Here is a 19,813-nt window from a genome sequence, read left to right as displayed (position 1 = left end):
TTTTATATTTGGGAGACCCAATCCACCCTTTTTTTGGCTTAGATACCAATTATTTTTATTCACTCTTGCTCTCTTTTCTCCGTTACAATATTTATTAATAATATTTTGCCAACTTTTTATCTCAGTTTCTGATATTTTTATTGGTAACATCCTAAACATAAAATTAATTTTAGCTAATATCTTCATTTTTATTAAGGCTATTCTTCCGAACCAAGATAAATTTAATCTTTTATATTTCTCCAATTTCTCTAATACCGCTTTCTTTAACCTCATTAAATTTTCCTTTTCAAGATTCTCTAAATTTTTTGTAATTTTAATTCCCAAATATTTAATCTCCTCCTTAACTTTCATTTCTATTCCCTTATGTTCCCAATCCTTTTCCTCCTTCTTCGTATAATTAAACAACATCATCTCTGATTTAGACCAATTTATTTTTAACCCTGTAATTTCTTCAAATTCCCTCAACTGATATTTAATTCTTTCTAATTTTCTTATTGGGTTCTTAATGGTCAATAAAGTATCATCCGCAAACATGTTTAACTTTATTTCCCTTACCTCTCCAATTCCTTCTAATTCTTCATCCTCCCTTAGTGCCTTCGCCAAAACTTCCATAACCATTACAAACAGGACCGGCGAGAGCGGACATCCTTGTCTTGTTCCTCTGGCTAGTCGTATCTTTTCAGTGAGTCCGTCATTTACCACCACTACAGCTGTATTTTGGGAATATAACTGTTCTATTACGCTTTTAAATTTATTTCCAAATCCCAATTTATCTACAATAATCTTTAATGCCTGCCAGCTCACACAATCAAAAGCTTTAAAAATATCCAGTGCCAAAATTCCTGCCTTAATATTTGATTTTTTTATTACATTTATTACATTTAAAACTCTTCCCACTAGATTATGCATCTGCCTTCCTGCCACAAACCCACATTGATCTTCTCCTATATATTCTGATATAAATTTATTTAATCGTTTAGCCATAATAGATGTGAAAATTTTAGCATCCTGATTTATTAACGAGATAGGTCTATAAGAATCGGGACTAGTCAAATCTTTATCTGGTTTTGGGATCAGAATTATCAATGAATGTTCCCATGATTCAGGTATCTTCTCTCCTAATAATATCCTATTATAAAGTTCCAATAATTTTGGAACTAAAAATTCTTTGAAGACCTTATAATATTCTGGTCCTAAACCATCTGCTCCCGGTGATTTACCAACTTTTAAATTATCAATAACATCTTCAACTTCTCTTTGAGTTATTACTTTCTCCATTAACTCTTTATATTCTGGTTTTATTCCATTCTTTATAAACCTTCCAATATACTCCTCCACCTTTTCTTGTTGAGTTCTTTACCCTTATATAGTTCCTGATAAAATTCCTGAAAATTTTTTATTTTATCTTTCATTATATGACAATAATTCCCTCGATTATCCTTCAATGCTTCTATCCCATTCCTCCCTTTTTCTTTTTGTGTGAGTCTGGCAAGCAACCTAGAATTCTTATTACTGTTTTCAAAATATTCCCTTTTCATGTAAATTAAATTCTTTTGAACCTCCTCTATATTTAAATTTTCTAATTGTTTCTTCTTAGCTTGTATTTCTACTAATTTATATTTATCTTTACCTCGCCAATATTCTTCCTCCAAATTTCTAATTTCTATCTCTAACTTTTCCTGCTCTGCACGTTGTTGTCTTTTTAAGCTACACATCTCTCTAATACAGATTCCTCTTACTACAGCCTTCATGGTGTCCCAAACGACTGACCCAGCTGTTCCTCCCTTTTCGTTAATTTCCCATGACTCCGACAATTCCTTCTGAATTTTCTCTACCACTTTATTATATTTCAATATTTTTGTATTCAACTTCCATCTATATGCCTCTTTATAATTCTTCTTAACTGTAAATTCTAAACTTAACAAGGCATGATCAGTTACTTTTATTACCCCCATTTCCATTTTACAAATCTTCGTTACAAAATCTTTTGAGACAAATATATAATCTATCCTGGAGTATGTATGATGAACTGGGGAAAAGTACGAGAATCCAGGCCTAATCCCGTTGAGTAAACGCCACGAATCTGAATAATCATTTTCTTTTACTAATTTATTCAATATAGTTATATTATTCCTCTTTTCAACATTAGTGGGATTTGACCTGTCCCATCTATTATCCATAACCATATTAAAATCCCCAGCTAATATGACATACCCCTCCTTGAATTCTTCTATTTCTTTAAATAGCTTTATAAAAAACTCTCTATGTCTCTCATTTGGGGCATACACATTAATTAGCGTATATACCTTTCCTTCAATTTTACCTTTTAACATAAGATATCTGCCATTATCATCTTTTTTTGTTTCTTCTAATATAAACCCACTTTTTTTTTAAATCAAAGTGGCCACTCCATTTTTTTTTGATGTCCCTAACGACTTTTCATAATAAGCTACCCACTTTAATTTTATCATATTCGAATTCTCGAAGCCTTGGTGTGTTTCTTGGACCATTATAATATCCAATCCTTCTTTATTAAACATTTGTTCTATTCTCCTCCTTTTCACGACTGCCCCCAAACCTTTAACATTGAGTGTTGATACTTTTATCTTTTTATCCATATTCACCCTTTTGAAATCTCTTCCGATCCCTTGTGCTCTGCAACTCAAATTTACTTACATAACAACACAAACTCCATACAACAAACCCCCACCCTCCTACCCCAACCCCTTCCCTCCTACCTTCCCCCCTCCCCACCCCCCACTCTAATCCCCCCCATATCCCCGTGAGCCTAATACTCCAGCCATCTACTTTAAAGGGAGGGGGGAGGCAGTGCTGCGCCTGTCCGGCAAGTTTCTATGTTGGCATTTCTATTTGCAATTATCTCAAGACATAATTAACAATTCTATTACTCCCCAGATGTCCCAGCCTCATTCCCCCCCACCCACACCAGTCCCACTTGCTTCCCCATACAGACCCAGCCTCTTCAGCAACTCTTTACCTTGATCCAGTGAGGTTACTCTGTGTTCCCCCCTCCCATATGTAAATCTCAGAAAAACAGGGTAACCCCATGCATAAGGGATTTTGTTCTTCATTAATGTTTCAGTTATTGGTTTAATACTGCGTCTCCAATTTAGTGTGTGTTGAGAAAGATCATTATAAATTTGCACTGCTTTGCCTTTGTACTGCAACTGGGTCATAGATCTCAATTCTTTCATTACTTGCTCTTTTTTGTAATAATTACCAAATTTCACCAAAATGTCTCTAGTCCCTTTGTAGTTTTGCCCCCCCACACGATGAACTCGATCTAAATCCGATCCATCTATCGATAGGTCAGGCATCAGCTCTTTGAACCAATTCAGAATGATTTCTCTTAGATCTTCTCCTTGTGTCTGCTTCAGCTGTTTTATACGAATCGACGATCTACGAGATTGATCCTCCAAGGCAATCAGTCTTAATTGATAATCTTTAAATTGAATCTCTGTTGATTTTTCGAAAGCCTCTTGCTTCTTCTGGTCCAAATCAGCTTTTGCCTCCAAATTTTTAATCTTTTTTGAATTTTCAGATGTCTTATCAGCCAGAACACACATTTGTTGTCTAAAAACATCCATTTGCTGATCCATTTTTTTAAAAATAACAATATTATTCTTGGCTATTGCCGCTTTAATTTCCACTAAAGAGGGTGGCTGACTGCCAATTTCTTTTCCCCCTTCAGCCATGTTTTTTTCTTTATTTGGTGCTGTGTCTAAGAAAACTGGGCCTGTATCTTCATCTTCCTGTTCTGCTTCAGGGACTGTATTTTCCAGGTGGGAGAGATTATGATTGGATGGTTTCTTTTTTTGTGTATTTAACCTTTCCCACTTTCTAATTCTTCTTTTAATGTTAGACATAGGACTCTTCTGAGCAGGGCATAAATCTTAGAGTCCAGCTCACTTTCTTGGCTGCTTTTACTAGCTTATCTTCTGTAGGTGTAAACACTCTTCCTTCTTTCCAAGGGGGGGTGATATATCCAATTCACAACAGCATTCACTAGAGGGGATCAGAACTAATCATACAGTCTGTCAATGTCTCACTTCGCCCCTCACCGAACGCTGTTTTCTTCCACCCCTTCACACACCCCCTTCTCGCCCCGACGATATCAACAGCAAACTGCTTCCACTTTACAAAGCCAGTATTTCAGTCTTTTCCATTTAAGATAGAAGATGAAAGGTGAGAATCGCTATAAATCAGGTCAGCGTCTAACAAAAACAAACTGCGCAGTTTGTCCAGTCCAGTTTCACTTTCGCCGCCGAGCTTATACAAACATTCCGTTCTATCTCACCTTATTTTTTTCAGCTTTCCCAATGCCTTCAGCATTCATAGTCCTTCTCCATCAACTGCTCAAAGATTTATGCCCATTAAAAAAGAGATAATTGCTTTTCCCGGCAAAGCCGATAAGAGCCTCAAAAGAAACTCACCGCCGCCATGGCCGCCAAGCTCCGCCCCCCACCATTTCTTTCCTCTGTCTTTTACTACTCACGTATCTGAAGAAAGCCTTTTTATTGCTTTTAGCATCCCTTGCTAATCTCAGCTCATTCACTGCTTTAGCCTTCCTGACGCCATTTCAGCACTTCTGTGCCACTTGTCTGTATCTTCTTTTGTAGCCTGGCCTTCCTTCCACTTCCTATATGTATCCTTTTTTTGTTTTCAGGTCATCTCTAAGCTTTTTGTGGAGCCACATTGGTTTCCTCTGTTGTCTTCTATCTTTTCTCCTTGTTGGAATTGTTTGTAACTGTGCCTTTAAAATTTCCTTTTTTAAATACTCCCACCCATCCTGCACTCCTTTTCACTTAGGCTCACTTGCCACGGGACTTTACTTATCATAGTTCTGAGTTTATTAAAATCAGCTTTCCTAAAATCCAGAGTACGTGTATGGCTACACTCAACTTTTGTCTCCTTATAATCAAGAATTCAAGTATGACGTGGTCACTTTCCCCCAGAGTTCCCGTAACTGCCACTTTATCCACTAGGTCATCCCTATTGGTCAATATCAAGTCAAAGATTGCCGATCCTCTAGTTCCTTCCTCCACTTTCTGTAGGAAAAAGTTATCACCCGTACATGTCAGGAATTTCTTGGAAGGGCTGCTTTTGGCAGTATTGGTCTCCCAACAGATTTCAGGGTAATTGAAGTCCCCCATCACTACTTCATCGTACTTCCTTGAAACACTGGCAATTTGTTTCTCAAAAGTTTCATCCTCATCCTCTCCTTGATTGGGTGGTCAGTAGTAGACTCCGATTATCATGTTCTTTTTATTCCTTGCCCCATTTATTTTAATCCAGACGCTCTCAATGGGGCTCCCAGTCTGATCCGCCTGTATTTCTGTGCAGGGATAGGTGTTTTTTAACATATAGTGCAACTCCACCTCCCTTTCTATTTCTTCTGTTCTTTTTGAACAAGTTATATCCTTCAATTGCTATATTCCAGTCATGGGAGTCATCCCACCAAGTTTCAGTTATACCTATCAAGTCGTATTTGCCTTCATGTAATAAGAGTTCAAGTTCATTCTGATTGTTTCCCATGCTCTGGGCATTAGTATATAGACATCGAAGACCATGTGTTTTATAGTCTGGCTTTGTTCCTACATTGTTGCAGACACTATTTTGGGGCACTATTGGAGCTGTTCTCTGTACTGTGGTGCATTGGCCTTCATCCATTGTTGCCTCGAAGTTTACGTCTCCGTCTCCCATAAGATTCAGTTTAAAGCCCTCCTGATCAAGTTCTTCATGCTGTGGCCGAACACATTCTTTCCAGCCCTTGTGAGGTGCAACCCATCCCTTGCCAGCAGTCCATGTTCCAAGTAGCGTAGCCCGTGGTCCCAGAATCCAAAACTCTCATGTCAGCACCACCTTCGTAGCCAGTCGTTCATCCGGAGTATTTTTCTTTCCCTTTCTAATCCTTTTCCAAGAACCGGGAGGATGGATGAGAAAACTACCTGGGCCCCAAAGTTCTTCAGTTTCCTTCCCAGAGCTTCAAAGTCTGAAATGATTTCTTCGTAGCTCTGCTTGGTGACATCATTTGTTCCCACATGGTTGGGAAGAAAGGGGTATGTGTCCGTGGGCTTTATGAGCTTTGGTAACCCTTCAGTCACATCTCTAATCTGTGCTCCAGGGAGACAGCACACCTGGCAAGTCCATGGGTCTTCACGACATACTTGGGTTTCAATCCTACGCAGCAGGGAGTCTCCCACAATGACTACTCTTCTCTTCTTCTTGGTTGACCTACCTTCTGTCTCTTGTTCACTGTTGCATGGTGTCTCCTGTACTTCTTCCTCTGCAAACTGTCCTTCAGTCTCATGCTCCAGTAGCTGAAAGCGGTTGCTTAACTCTAATGGTTCCACCAGTGCAGAATGCCTTCTAGTTCTTCTGCTCCTAACTGTCACTCTTTTCCAGAGAGTTTCCTCTTCATTGGCTTTCCTCCCCTCAGCATACTCCACTACTGCTTCAACTGGCTGATGCTCATCAATCTCATGTGCTTCTTATTGCTGTTGCAGTTCCACCGTTCGGTCTAAGAACTTCTCGTCTTCTCTTATTCCTTGGAGGGTGGACACTCGCCGCTCAAGTCCTCTCACTTTTTCTTCCAAAAGTGCCATCAGTTTGCACTTGTTGCAGGTGTACGCCATGTTGAGCTCAGGCACAAATACGAACATTGCACACCCTTTGCAGGTCACCACCTCTAGGGACTCCTTTTCATCCATATTGTCTATTTCTGCTTTGTTTTTTCCTTTCAGATTATAGTGGAATTGCCTTAGCATGAATAGTCTCATGCTGTGCCCCCCCATTTACGAGATTTTCACCTGCGGCCCCCTTGGAATATCCGGGGGGGGGGGCCAGGGGGGCATATGGCCCCCGGTTGAGAAACGCTGGTCTAGACAGATGACACATTAACCAACCATTGACTATTTAACCCACCATTGACTATTTAACCAACTGTTGGTTATCATGTCATCTGAACCAAGTCTTTGATATGTTGAACTACTCTGGTCATCAGCTTCCCTCTCAGCCACCTAATATAGTGGGAGACAACATCATGTGTTCTGGACTTAGGTTGCAGAATATGCCAGAGTAGCGTTGGGGACAATGAGATGAATCTAGATTTAGTCATGCTTAGAGTACCTTCATTGGCATCAATAGGACATAAGTTAGTCACCACTAACTGATGTCCCATGATTTCAGTGGGTATCTTCTACATAGTGCTAAGTCTAGATCCAATCCAGTGCGTGTGTGTGCGTGTGTGTGCGTGTGTGTGTGTGTGTGTGCGTGTGTGTGCGTGTGTGTATAATATATGGATAATTGAGAGTAAGCAGAGTTTGCTGGTTCAACATTTTTGTAAACTACAAAGACATGCACAAAAGTAGTCTTTTCTGGGCACAGATCTATCACAATGTTTTTGTACACATACATTTGTGACATATTACTCCCTTTGGAATGCAAAAAACAAGCTAAACACCACCCCATCACCCCAGCAAAGGCTCTTTTACATTCTGATTTACTAATTAAATATTATCTGTCTTTATCAGAACTGGTACAAGTAAAGAATACTAATTTGTCTAAGTTCCATTGACAGTTAATGAGAATTGGAATCTGGCGTCCTTTACGAAGACCTTTTTAAGATGTGCCTTAAGCTTGCTACTTCTGCTTCTGGATTCTTCATGGAATTAGGATTGGATCTCTACACAACAGTTTTGTTTTCCTTTCCTGCCTTTCTGTAGATTCTGCTACATAACCTCTAGGAGATGCTATGGTGTATTGGTATGAAGCAGAATAATGGATCTACTCTGGTAGAGAGTTGCACTTTATATCATGATTCCAAAAATAACCACATCTTTCCTTCTCCCCACCACCCCCTACAATCTGGGAAAGTGGTTAAAAAACACAGAAGTCATACTGGCAGTTGATGGTGACTAAAGCACCCATAAGCTACCATGAATGAGGAATTGCAATGCACCTCTTTGTATTTTACAGGTCCCCGGCCTGCTGTGCTTCTGCAACATTGTGTGGTTGGAGATGCTTCCCAATGGATTTCAAACCAGCCCAACAACAGTTTGGGTTTCATACTAGCAGATGCTGGATATGATGTTTGGCTTGGGAACAGCAGAGGGAACTTGTGGTCTTCAAAACATAAGACACTGGACCCAAAAAAGAATGACTTCTGGAAATTCAGGTAACAAAGCACATGGACAGTAACAGTTGATGTGAAACTAATACTTCTCTCTATCATCATATTTATGAATGTGACTATTTATGTGACTAAGAATGAAATTAGAAATGTTTACAGCTGCCATGTTTGTTTTCTCTTGGGTCTTTACAAAGGGTTAGCGGACTAACCATGGCTTAGTTTGCTGTCTGAATAGCCCAATAAATGGAGAAGATCTAACATTTTCAACCAAAGATGCATGTAAAAAGATCTCAAATTATGTCATTATGAGCCAGTTCTAGTTTTCCATGCATATTTTCCCTTCAATTTGTGCTAATCCTTACATCTGATTTGCACATCATTAAATCTGATAAAGCATTAACTCACCCTTCCCCATAATTTTGTTTCTATCTCCAGTTTTCATGAAATGGGATACTATGACATTCCAGCAGTCATATACTTCATTCTGGATAAAACCGGTCAGCAACAATTATCTTATGTAGGCTATTCTGAAGGCACAACAGTTGGTACGTTACAAAACGCAGGGTTGGGATGGGAAAAGAGCTTCTCAAAGGGATTGGGAAATGTTCCATCAAAAACACATTGGGAGAATTCAGGTCTAAAAAGAAGCAAAGACATTGGAGAAAAAAAACATACATTACATCACAGTGCATCATGCCACCCTCTTCCCATGCTGATCAATTGTGAATGCCTGCAGTGTGGAAATCTGGTAGCCCATCTGTCCCTGGCAAGTATTTCTTGATGGCCAAGTCAGAAACAGCGATGAACAAGCCACCTTCTCACTCTCTCCATATGTGCAGGCTTTTGTAAACTGTTCTGAAGTGTTCATTTTAGGAACATAGGGAAGTTATACGGAGTCAGATCATTGGTCCATGTGGCATTTCTGTCAATCCCATCCCTACTGTGCAATAAGGCTCTCCCCTTTTCAGCAAGCCTACGACCCTCCCATTCCACTATACGAGAGTGATAGAATCCTATTGACACTGAGGTTTAGCAGGAGTATACCATTACCTCTTTATCACCTGGAAAAGCTGTGAGGATCATGTCTCACTGGGAAAAAAATGGTAAATTTCCTTGATGACTTGGCATATCTTTTATTTCCTCAGGTTTCATAGCTTTCTCTTCTTGGCCAAAACTGGCAGAAAGAGTGAAAGTGTTTTTTGCGTTGGCACCCATAACAACTGTAACATTTGCTACAACCCCCTTGGTAAAATTGGGACTACTTCCTCCATCGTTATTACGCGTAAGTCTTCCTGGACTTTATTCATATTACTATAGAATGATGCATAGTCCAATCAAATACCAATATTTATTTAAGCATTGATCCTACTTTTATTGTGTCGCAAACTCCAAAAACTGCTATCAGACACATAACTAGAAACAAATTGATGTAAGTCCCACTGAACTCAATGGGACCTATTCCTATATATTTGTATATACTGAGCCGATGTGGTGTAGTGGCTAAGGTGTTGGACTGGGAGTTGGGAGAACTGGGTTCTAGTCCCCACTCGGCCATGGAAACCCACTGGGTGACTTTGGGCCAGTCACAAACTCTCAGCCCAACCTACCTCACAGGGTTGTTGTTGTGATGATAAAATGGAGAGGAGGAGAAGGATGTATGCCGCCTTCAGTTAATTGGATATAAATGCAACAATAAATAAATAAGCAAATATTTGTAGCTTAAGGCTGCAATATTGTGCATATTATCCAGAGAGTACGTCCCATTGAAAGAAGTTGGGTTTATTCCAAGTAAGAATGCATAGGATTGTGTTGTTAGATTTGTAATCCTTCTCTCTCTCCTCCCTTCCTTCCTCTAGTAGTAGTAGTAGTAGTAGTAGTAACAACAGTAATGATAACAATGCTAACAATTATAATACTTAGCATTTGTATGGTATTTTCATGTATTTAAAGTGCTTCATACATGTTATCTGACTGTAATCCTTATAAAACCCCTGTAAGATAAAATCAGTATTGAGGTCCTTCATATTGCAGCTTTTGGGGGTGGGAGACTTGCCTAAGGCCACCTAGTGGGCCATGCACCCATGGCAGAGGTGAGATTCAAACTGAGGCCTTCTTGATTCATAACCCGATCTCTTAGGCCGCAATACTATGCTCTCTTACATGGGAGTAAGTCCCATTGAATTCAGTGGTGCTTAGTACAGAGTAGAGATGTATAGGATTGTGCGATTAACTTCTGCATAACTATAAGAGAGTAACATCTTTGCATAATTAAATTCAGCTAATTTAGCTGGAAAGCGAGGACACGAGAGCTGGAAGAGGTCCTATATTTTGTTCCCATTTTCAAAGGGGCTTTCCATTAAGTTTATGGTAAAGAAAGACAGAGCAGGATGTGTATAGCAGAGGGCAATGGTGGGTTGATATTTGATTTGTCTTAGTGGTAATTTATTACAAATATTTATTTATTTATTTATTTATTTATTTATATTTCAGGCTATACTGGGCAACAAAGAACTGTTTCAGTTGCCTTTATTTCTGAGAAAGCTGATGGCTGCGGTTTGTAGTCATCAACCTAAATTGTGCGCTGGTGCAATTAATTTTTTGGCTGGAGAAAACATTGCCAATTTAAACATGGTAAGTGGGAATTTTGTAAAACTTGAGGGAAATCTGAGGCAAGCTTGTATTTACATTCAGTTGTCTTGGGAGGAGAATGGAAGGCTAAGTTATTCTTTCTCTGGGATTCCCTGATGTTTTAAGTAAGACCAACCTGAGCTCTACTAGAAATCTCTGAGAGAATGGTTTTGATTCCCTGACTGGGTTTGGATAACATGATAACCCATGCTGGGTTAAATAACCCATCATGGATTATTTGACTCACTGTGGGTTATCATGTCATCAGTTAGGGATTTTTAAACCTATGATTGGTTATTTACCAAATGTGGGGGTCACAAATAAACCTTTGGAGAATAAGCAAAAACAGACCAAAAAAGTGTGTTTCCCCCAAGGCTAAAGTGCACAATTGCACAGGTCCAAATTTGCACAAATGCGAATTCACAAAAATCTCAATTGCATGAATGTGCATTCATGTGCACTCATACCTGTGCAATTGTGTGCTTTAGGCTATGAGGGAAGTGCACGGTTTGCTTGCTTTCTTCATTTCACAGGTTACCCAGTGAATTTCTCAGGGACGTGTTAAAATTACAGTTTAACCCAGAGAGCCGCCGGCCTGACAGACATGCAACCTCCCCAATGTTAATTGGAAATGGAGGAATGAATTCTCTGTAGGCCTTGGTCCTCTCTTGGTGCCACAGCTAACTAGGAGCAGGCACTAAACCACTAAATGGTGTGGAATGTCCCTACCCGCACTGCTGTCTTGGCTGCTGCAGTTTCCTGCTACAAGTTGCTAGGGTGCATTGAGCTGGGCATATATAATGTTTCTGGTGCTGTCCTGACTGATGCCAAAGACTAAAAACCCCTTGGCTCTTGCTCTTTGGTTTGTGCCAAAGCCTGGCACCTCTGCCAAGGAGCAGCCCTAAATACCAGGCAGAGAATGGAGAGAGACAAACAGCTCCACCTCTTTCGGTGAGATGGAAAACGGACTCTCTTCCCTGCAAGAGAGTCTCCCCCACAAACAGATTCTGCCAACCTTTCCTTACTCTCCTGCAAATTTGTATAGCTCTGACTAGGCTGACCCTATGGAAAGGAGGGCGGGGCTCCTGTGTCTTTAACAGTTGTGTAGAAAGGGGGATTTCAGCAGGTGGCATTTGTGCGCACGCAGTACAAATGAAATGAAATTCCCTCTTCATCACAACAGTTAAAGCTGCAGGAGCCCTGCCCTCTTTTGTATCTGCTCACTCTAGTATAGCTTTGACTGTTATGATAAAGAGGGAACTTCACCAGGTGCTGCATGCACACAAGTGACACCTGCTGAAATGTCCTTTTCAGTACAACTGTTAAAGATACAGGAGCCCTGTCCTCCTTTCCATATGGCCACCCTAGCTCTGACCACATCACGTTTGTGGCTCTGACCACATCACCCCTGTTCTGTAATAGGTAAGAACTCTTAGATTCCAATAAAGTACCTTTGAATTATAGCTATGGGGTAGATGTCATTCATTAAGACAATATGATTAATAACTGTTGTATTTCAGAGCCGAATTGACATGTATACAGCACATTTTCCTGCTGGAACATCTATACAAAATGGCCTTCATTGGCACCAGGTATATTGATTTTTAAAATATTTTATTTATTTATAATGGATTGAATCCAGACTTAGTCATACTCTGAATAAATTTATTGAAAATGGAACTTACGTTAGTCCCTGATTTCAATGGGCCTGCCTAATAAATATGACTACAGCTGGATCTATCCCTATTAAAACACATATATCTTATTTTTCCATCCCTAGTAGGTAATGAGTATAATCACGTGAAATAACAAATATTCCAAATGCAGTAATACAATATTAACACATTAACACAAGTACATAAAGAATATTGAACCATTTCAGTTTGCTTCAAGGAGCCCCTATTGAAATTTATTGCTTTATATAATTTCTGTCTCAGCTTCCCATATCCAAGCAGCAGTTTTTAACTTATCAGCTGCATGCAGAAAAAGAGAAGAATGTTTTAATATCTCGGGGTAGAATTCCACAGTCTGGGCCCCACACTGGGACTGTGGCATTCCCTAACTTTTGATGGCTCATTTCCCCCCACACACACACACTCCAAAGCATTGAAGATATTTTTAAATTAAGCCAGGTACTATGTATTAGATACCTGTCCAAGCAATAGTAGTAAAGACATTACAGCTGCAGCACTCATTTTAATGAGTTCCAAATGTTCATTAAAGGGAGCCCCCTTTGCATTGTTATCTTGTGTGCTGAGCCACCAGGGCCACAGGTTGGTGTATCCCTCCCCAGGCAGTGAAGAGTTAAGGTACTGAAGTGGCTCCATCACCATTGGCTCTTTCATACAGGAAAGTTATCAAGGCTTCCTGTTCAAGTTGGGACTTTGACTGGACATTGATCATCTTTCCTGGCTCTTGCTCCCTGGTTCGGACTCTAGTCTTCACCTCTTCGCTCTAATAGTTGGAAGAATCCCTTGGTTTTGTTGGGAATATTGCAGCTTGCCTGTACAGCACCATGTACATTGATGGTGCTAAATGAATAAATAAATAAATAATAAGTGGGCAGTGTTGCAGTTAGTGAGTCTATCTAGGGGCATGACTAGACTGCGGGGGGAGGGGGGAGGATCTCGTGATATTCTGCTTGCGAGATCCTCCCCTTTGTCCAGATGTGTGTGCAACATCCCAGAAGGACAGATGTCACGCCCGCCATTTTTAAAAAAAAAATTACAGAAGGATGAGCGCTCCAACTAAAAGTGAGTTGTTGTTGTTTTAAAAAAATACCCACTCCCAACCCCAACCCCGATGGGCATGGAGCATCTTAAGAGCTCTGTGCCCTTTGCCTGGTTCCCACCTCCTCACATTTACTTGCAAGGAGGCAGGACGAAGCTGGGATGGGCGCCCACAACTCCCGTGGACTTGGGACAATCCTGAGACTGCAGGAAGAATCAGGCTAAAAGGGCCTGCTGATATCTTGGGGAAATGGAGGGATCATCCGTCCCTGCTCCCGGGATCCCCTGTGCATCATCTGGATGTACATGGACAATCCTTGGATGATCCCCGGGATAACGACTGGTCTAGTCATGCCCTTAGACAATGCTAACAGGATCTCTATAGCCTACAATGTGGTTTCCTGTGATTTCTTCCTTTCGTTCCTCCGCTTCCTTCCCCACCCACCCCAGCTGGCCATAGAGTCCACTGGCAAGAGCAACCTGTACTTCTGGTGGTGCTCTTGCCAGTGTGGACTTTCTCCATGATAGCCGTTGCATAGCCAGCAAGGACAACCTGGGACCTATGCTGCAGGGAGGGGTAAGTGAACCACGGGAAAGCCCTTCATGGTTGTGTGACAGCCCCCCTTGAAGTGGTTTTCCTACTCTTCCCTGCCACGTGGATCCTGTGCCCACTGCTGCTCCATGCACATCTGAATGGGGTCTTTTTTTTGGCGTCAGTACTTTTGCACTGCGCTGAGTCTCCTTCTGCTTACCCCTGGTCTGCCGTGTTATCTTGAGACCTTGCTGCCTGTCACCTGGACCATTGAGACCTTGCCATTTGCCTGATACGTGTTTCAGCAGACCACTTTGGAATGCTTAGACCCCTCAACCTCCAACTGCTAGGTTCAGATTCGGAAATGTGACTTGCAGATCTGATGAACCCATGTCCACTCCCCAGCCACCCCAGCCCTTTTCTCCCCCCTCCGTCATCCTCTTGCAAGGTCATGATGCTGACTTTGAAGGAGCTACCATAGAGCTTTCTGTGGCAGCTGGGTGGGATGAGGTGGGAATCTGCAGAGGGATCTCAGGCCTGCCAGGTCATAGTTCTGACTATAGCCAGCCAGTGTGAGTAAGGATTCATTCTGCCATATCCTATGAGTCACTGGGACACACTTTCAGGGACGATACAATTGCTCTCTGCATCCAGCTCTATGTAAATACTAATTATCAGTGTCATTCTTAATAAGGTGGTTGTTCATGTCTATAACTATGCACTATTTATTTGTAGCTATTAAATGGAAAGGTGTTCCGAGCATATGACCATGGCTCTGAGGAAAAGAATATGGCAAAGTACAATCAGGTAGGAAAGTAAAATACTTAATATGTTATATGCTCTGCACTTGTACTTTTGAAATCAGAATTACATCTCTGATTGGTGTTTTTGCTGCTTTGAATCAAACTATTTTTGGTGCCTCTTACCAAATCATACAAATTCGGCAACAATAGTTTTGAGCTAATATTCAGAGGAATGCCTATCACACATAGCTGAGTAGAGATTATTACTTGTACTTTTTCTCTCATCAACCAACTAAAGTCTGTTTTACGCATAGGGTGACCATATAAAAAGGAGGACTCGGCTTCTGTATTTTTAGCAGTTGGGTAGAAAAGGGAATTTCAGCAGGTGTCATTTGTGGGCAGGCAGCACCTGGTGAAATTCCCTCCTTATCACAACAGTTAAAGCTGCAGGAACTCTGCCCTGAGTGACCAAATATAAAAGAGAGCAGGGCTCCTGCTCTTTATTTTTGTTCAGTCTGGTGAATGCAAGCTACTCAGATAAAAATGACACCTGCTAAAATTCCCTTTTCTATGCAATTGTTAAAGATACAGGAGCCCTGTCTTGCTTTTCATATGGTCAGCCTAAAGGATAATATCTAAAATCTAAGTTTACATTCCATTCCAGAATCTAAAATATAATGACACTTAAGAGGGTTTGGTAAATTTGGGGTTAAAAACATTTTAAAAGTTTAATCTCTAATCACGTCTGGAAATAATTCACAGGATCAGTTACACAACCATAATAGTGAATTACAAGGGGGCTCTGAAAGTAGCTTTTTTTCCTTTGCTCAACTCCATAGAAATGACAAGATTGCTCCACACACCTATGCAGCTTCAAATCAACAGGCTCCCCCACCTTCTCTCAGCTGTGCTCCTTCGTAGTTGTGAAGCTTTGGATCAACAAAATTCCCCCACCCTCCCAATCATAAAGTGAAATGGAGGAGTTACTTCTGAGTAGACATGCAAACATCCACCCTTGCATCCCTCTCTCTCCCTGTGGTTGGAAGGGTGCCCTTAAGCCCTATGTTGTGAAGGACTGAGCAGTAGCAATAATAATAATAATAATAATAATAATAATAATAATAATAATAATAATAATAATGCAGGGTGACCATATGAAAAGGAGGACAGGGCTCCTGTATCTTTAACAGTTGTATTGAAAAGGGAATTTCAGCAGGTGTGATCTGTATATATAGAGAACCTGGGGAAATTTCCTCTTCATCACAACAGTTAAAGCTGCAGGTGCCCTGCCCTCTTTTAAATCTGATCACTCTAATATAGCTCCTGCAGCTTTAACTGTTGTGATGAAGAGGGAAATTCACCTGGTTCTCCATATACACAAATGACACCTGCTGAAATTCCCTTTTCTATGCAACTGTTAAAGATACAGGAGCCCTGTCCTCCTTTTCATATGGTCACCCTACTTCCTACTACTAAAAATAGTAGTAGGGGCTGTCTTGGTTGTGGCCCTGAATGACTGAGAGCAGCATTAGCAGCAGCGGTACTAATATTACTACTAGAAGTACTAGAAGAAGCTGGTGCTGCTTTCCTCCCTGAGTTGTGGCTGCAGCCCAGAGGGGATGCAGGGGACGAGAGAGAAAGAGGTTTACAAAGCACTGATGTGTCATACATCCCAAAGCTCAGTTTGCATACTCCTACTTCATGATTACCTAGCACTCAATGGCCCCATTCTGACAACACGCTAAACCATGCTGCTTAATGGAATGCATTAAGGTTAATGCATTCCATTAACCATTTTGTGGTTAAGCACCACGTTTCAGCGTGTTGTCTGAATGGGGCCAATGAATATCTAAAGCAAGAGGCAGTGACTGAGCCCACATTCCTAATGCAGGAGTTTTTAATGAAAAGGGGCTAGCAAAGGAATTCTACAAATCCCTCTACTCCTGTACTCCCAAAATACCAACTGAAGACGATGACTTACTTCTGAGTAGACATGGTTAAATCTCTGCTCTCCCCACACCCTTGCCCTACATGATTTTCCTTTCTGTCTGTCAGTGCCCAAAGTACACCCGCCATCCTAAGCTGCTTTGGCTATTGGGCGGTATAAAATGTAATAAATAAATAAATAAATAAAAAACCCACCAATGACAGATGCACAGAGAACTATGGCGATAGCAGAGCAAAATTAAAATATATGGTAAAATGGGACCGAGAAAATGCACAGCTTCAGGACAGAAACCACAATGGGACTGTGAACTGGTGGCTGTGTCATATAAACAAAGGTGCGCAACTTAACAGCCATGATGGAGTAAATGTCCCATGTAGACATGCCCCAGCTGCACAACATGAGCTATGCAGCAACAGATTTTCCTTCTGATTGGTGTCTGAACATTGAGTCAGTAGATCTTTCCTCTGCTTCTTATCAGCAGCTCTGCAAAATTCAGCTTGCAGTGACCTCATTTCTGTTTTAGCAATAAGCTGTTGCATTTTTCTTTACTTTACTTTTCAAAGCCAGCTCTCTGAAGTCTCAGAGTTATTATAATGCCATAAAATTGGTATAAAACCCACCATTCTAGCAGGAGTTTTCACATTGGTCAGTGGCCTGGAATATAAATCTTCTGGGGGGTCTTTCAGGAGGTGGTTGTTTAGCTCTCCCCAAAACCCTCATTCAGATCATTTAACCCGTACAGATCAAATTAGCCATCTGCAATTTGAAGTTGAAGCCATCTGTTCAGTCTTTTGTTGGCAAAATTATTTAAGTCCTTTCAGTGTCAGACTAACAATCATACTGTGTTTCTTTGGGTTTCCTGGTCAGTAGAAGTTCAAAGCATCCTTTGCAAGGCCATGTTTATTCATAGAAAAAAGCTCTGGAGCCTTGAAAACCCAAATATTCCTATAAAACATAACACTGGACAGCTGGACATTTACACAAGAAAGTCACCTTATCCACCAAAGTGATGATTTCCTGCAAACAGCTATAGATTCTGTATGTTGTTCCCAGAGACAATGAGGCAGCCCATGTTGGAAAGAAATACTTGGCTCAGTACGCAAATTCAAAGCATTATTTAGTCACATAGGAAACATAACATAAAACACCATCATATATGAATAATGATTCCAAGATATGATATCTCACCAATAATTCTGAGTGAGAGAGAATATACTGATCTGGAGAATTTGCGTGCTTGGGTCAAGAAGCAAGAGTGAATACCTACTACGGATGATAACAATTTTTGTTCAATTTGAGAAAAGAACCCTTAATTCATCCCCTCTCCCCACGCGAAATATGCTATGGTGGTGTCTGAAGAAGCTTAACGCGAAACAGGTTTATTAAGCCGGCAGCCTGTTAATCAAGTTTCTTACAAACAAGTTTCTTACTAAGCGTCCCGCAACTATAAACAACCTTTGTTTAATTGAGTATAACAAGTTTCTTATCAAGCGTCTCGCTACTATAAATAACTTCTAACTGTTAATAACTTTCTGTTTGTGTGGTAAACATTACATGCTTGGTACTGTTAACAACCTTCTGTTACATTGTAAATAATTTGTGGTACTATTTTGATATTATATAAAATGTTTCCTTAAACCATTTACCCCATTTCTGTTTCTCATTTAGTATTGCAGTTTGTATGCTGGTTAGCGCCACTTTTTGCTGTTTATTTCAACTGCTGCCTTCTATATTGTATACGTAGCGGTTGGCATGCACATTTTTGGCCACCCTCTGCCATTGGGATACCAAGAGGAAAGAGGATGACATGGGAGGGAGGAGTAAGGATGGCATGGGAGGAGTAAGGGCAGGGAGAAGTAAGTGAGCCACAGGGCAGCCTGTCATTCATGGTCATGTGATGGCCCCCCTTGCAGTGTTTTTCTTACCCCTCCCTGAAGCACTGGTCCCATACTTACACCCGTGTGTGTGTGTGTGTGTGTGTGTGTGTGTGTGTATGGGGCCAATACCTTCTAATGTCACAACTCCCCCCTTTAAATCAGCTCTAGACATTTCTATCAGGAATAATAATAATAATAATTAATAATAATAATTAATAATAATAATACTCTCATGTGAAAAATCCTATATTGTGATATATTTGCAAATTGATGTTTTGGTTTTTTTGTCCCCAGACAACTCCTCCTGTATACAAGGTAGAAGATATAAAAACCCCTATTGCATACTGGACTGGAGGAAGAGACTTGTTTGTACATCCAAACGACGTCGCAGCATTACGGCCACGGATTAAGAATCTAATCTATGAAAAACATATTCCTGAATGGCAACACATGGACTTCGTCTTCGGACTTGATGCAACTGAGCAAATGTACATGAAAATAATGGAGATAATGACGAATATTTAATTCTACTAAGAGATGTTTGGAAGTCTTGATAAATGTACTACGTATACACAGAGATCATGGATAAGATGAGAGAGCCATAATGCAAGTCAATACTGCTTTGAAGTCTTAGTGCCACTGAGCTGATAATTTAGATGAGGAAGAAACATCTATAATGCTTCTTTGATGCAACAGAACAGACCCATGCACATGCTGAAGCATATTCATTATCCACTAAATGCTTCCTTGAAGATTAAGAAGTGAATTCTTCTCCTGCTACCTGCTTGTTTCATACTTTGCTGCCCTTGCTAACTCTGTTGGTATTTAATAAAGCTATGAGTTGAGAATGGCCCTTTGTGTGATTACATTATTATAGTACATTTTATATGACAAAGCAACATCATTGAAACCTAGCGTCTTTCATTTTGAGGTATCTTTCTAGTTTCATGTTGTCTCATCAATTAGAAACAAATCTAAAATATTGGAGTCACTGGTTATTTCTTCAGAGTCCTAGAGGACAGGGGAAGGTCATCAGAGGTAAGATAGCAAACATTGTCTGCTAGGTAAACATGTCGACTAGGAAAGATGAAAAGTGATCTCGTAGGTTAATATTGTTCAACCTGCTGTTTGTTTCAATTCCTTCCATCAACTGTGATGACTTTGGGCTCCTTATTTAAAGGACCAGATGAAAGGCCTATTTGTG

At 40.5% G+C, this 19,813-nt stretch overlaps 1 protein-coding gene across 1 annotated transcript in view; it reads left to right on the top strand.

Annotated features, from left to right (window-relative positions):
* The window catches only part of LOC134403173 (lysosomal acid lipase/cholesteryl ester hydrolase-like), a 90,465-nt gene that overhangs the window by 50,483 nt on the left and 20,169 nt on the right, over nucleotides 1–19,813 (top strand). Inside the window, exons 4-9 of the mRNA XM_063133281.1 lie at nucleotides 7,999–8,197; nucleotides 8,588–8,697; nucleotides 9,298–9,434; nucleotides 10,643–10,783; nucleotides 12,301–12,372; nucleotides 14,777–14,848. Of these exons, the coding sequence (XP_062989351.1) occupies nucleotides 7,999–8,197; nucleotides 8,588–8,697; nucleotides 9,298–9,434; nucleotides 10,643–10,783; nucleotides 12,301–12,372; nucleotides 14,777–14,848 (731 nt within the window). The remainder of the gene's footprint in view (nucleotides 1–7,998; nucleotides 8,198–8,587; nucleotides 8,698–9,297; nucleotides 9,435–10,642; nucleotides 10,784–12,300; nucleotides 12,373–14,776; nucleotides 14,849–19,813) is intronic.

The sequence above is a fragment of the Elgaria multicarinata genome, chromosome 8, assembly GCF_023053635.1.
Source record: "Elgaria multicarinata webbii isolate HBS135686 ecotype San Diego chromosome 8, rElgMul1.1.pri, whole genome shotgun sequence".
Lineage (NCBI taxonomy): Eukaryota > Metazoa > Chordata > Lepidosauria > Squamata > Anguidae > Elgaria > Elgaria multicarinata.
Note: the sequence above shows the minus strand (reverse complement) of the source record. Positions and strands in the feature narration are given on the sequence as shown.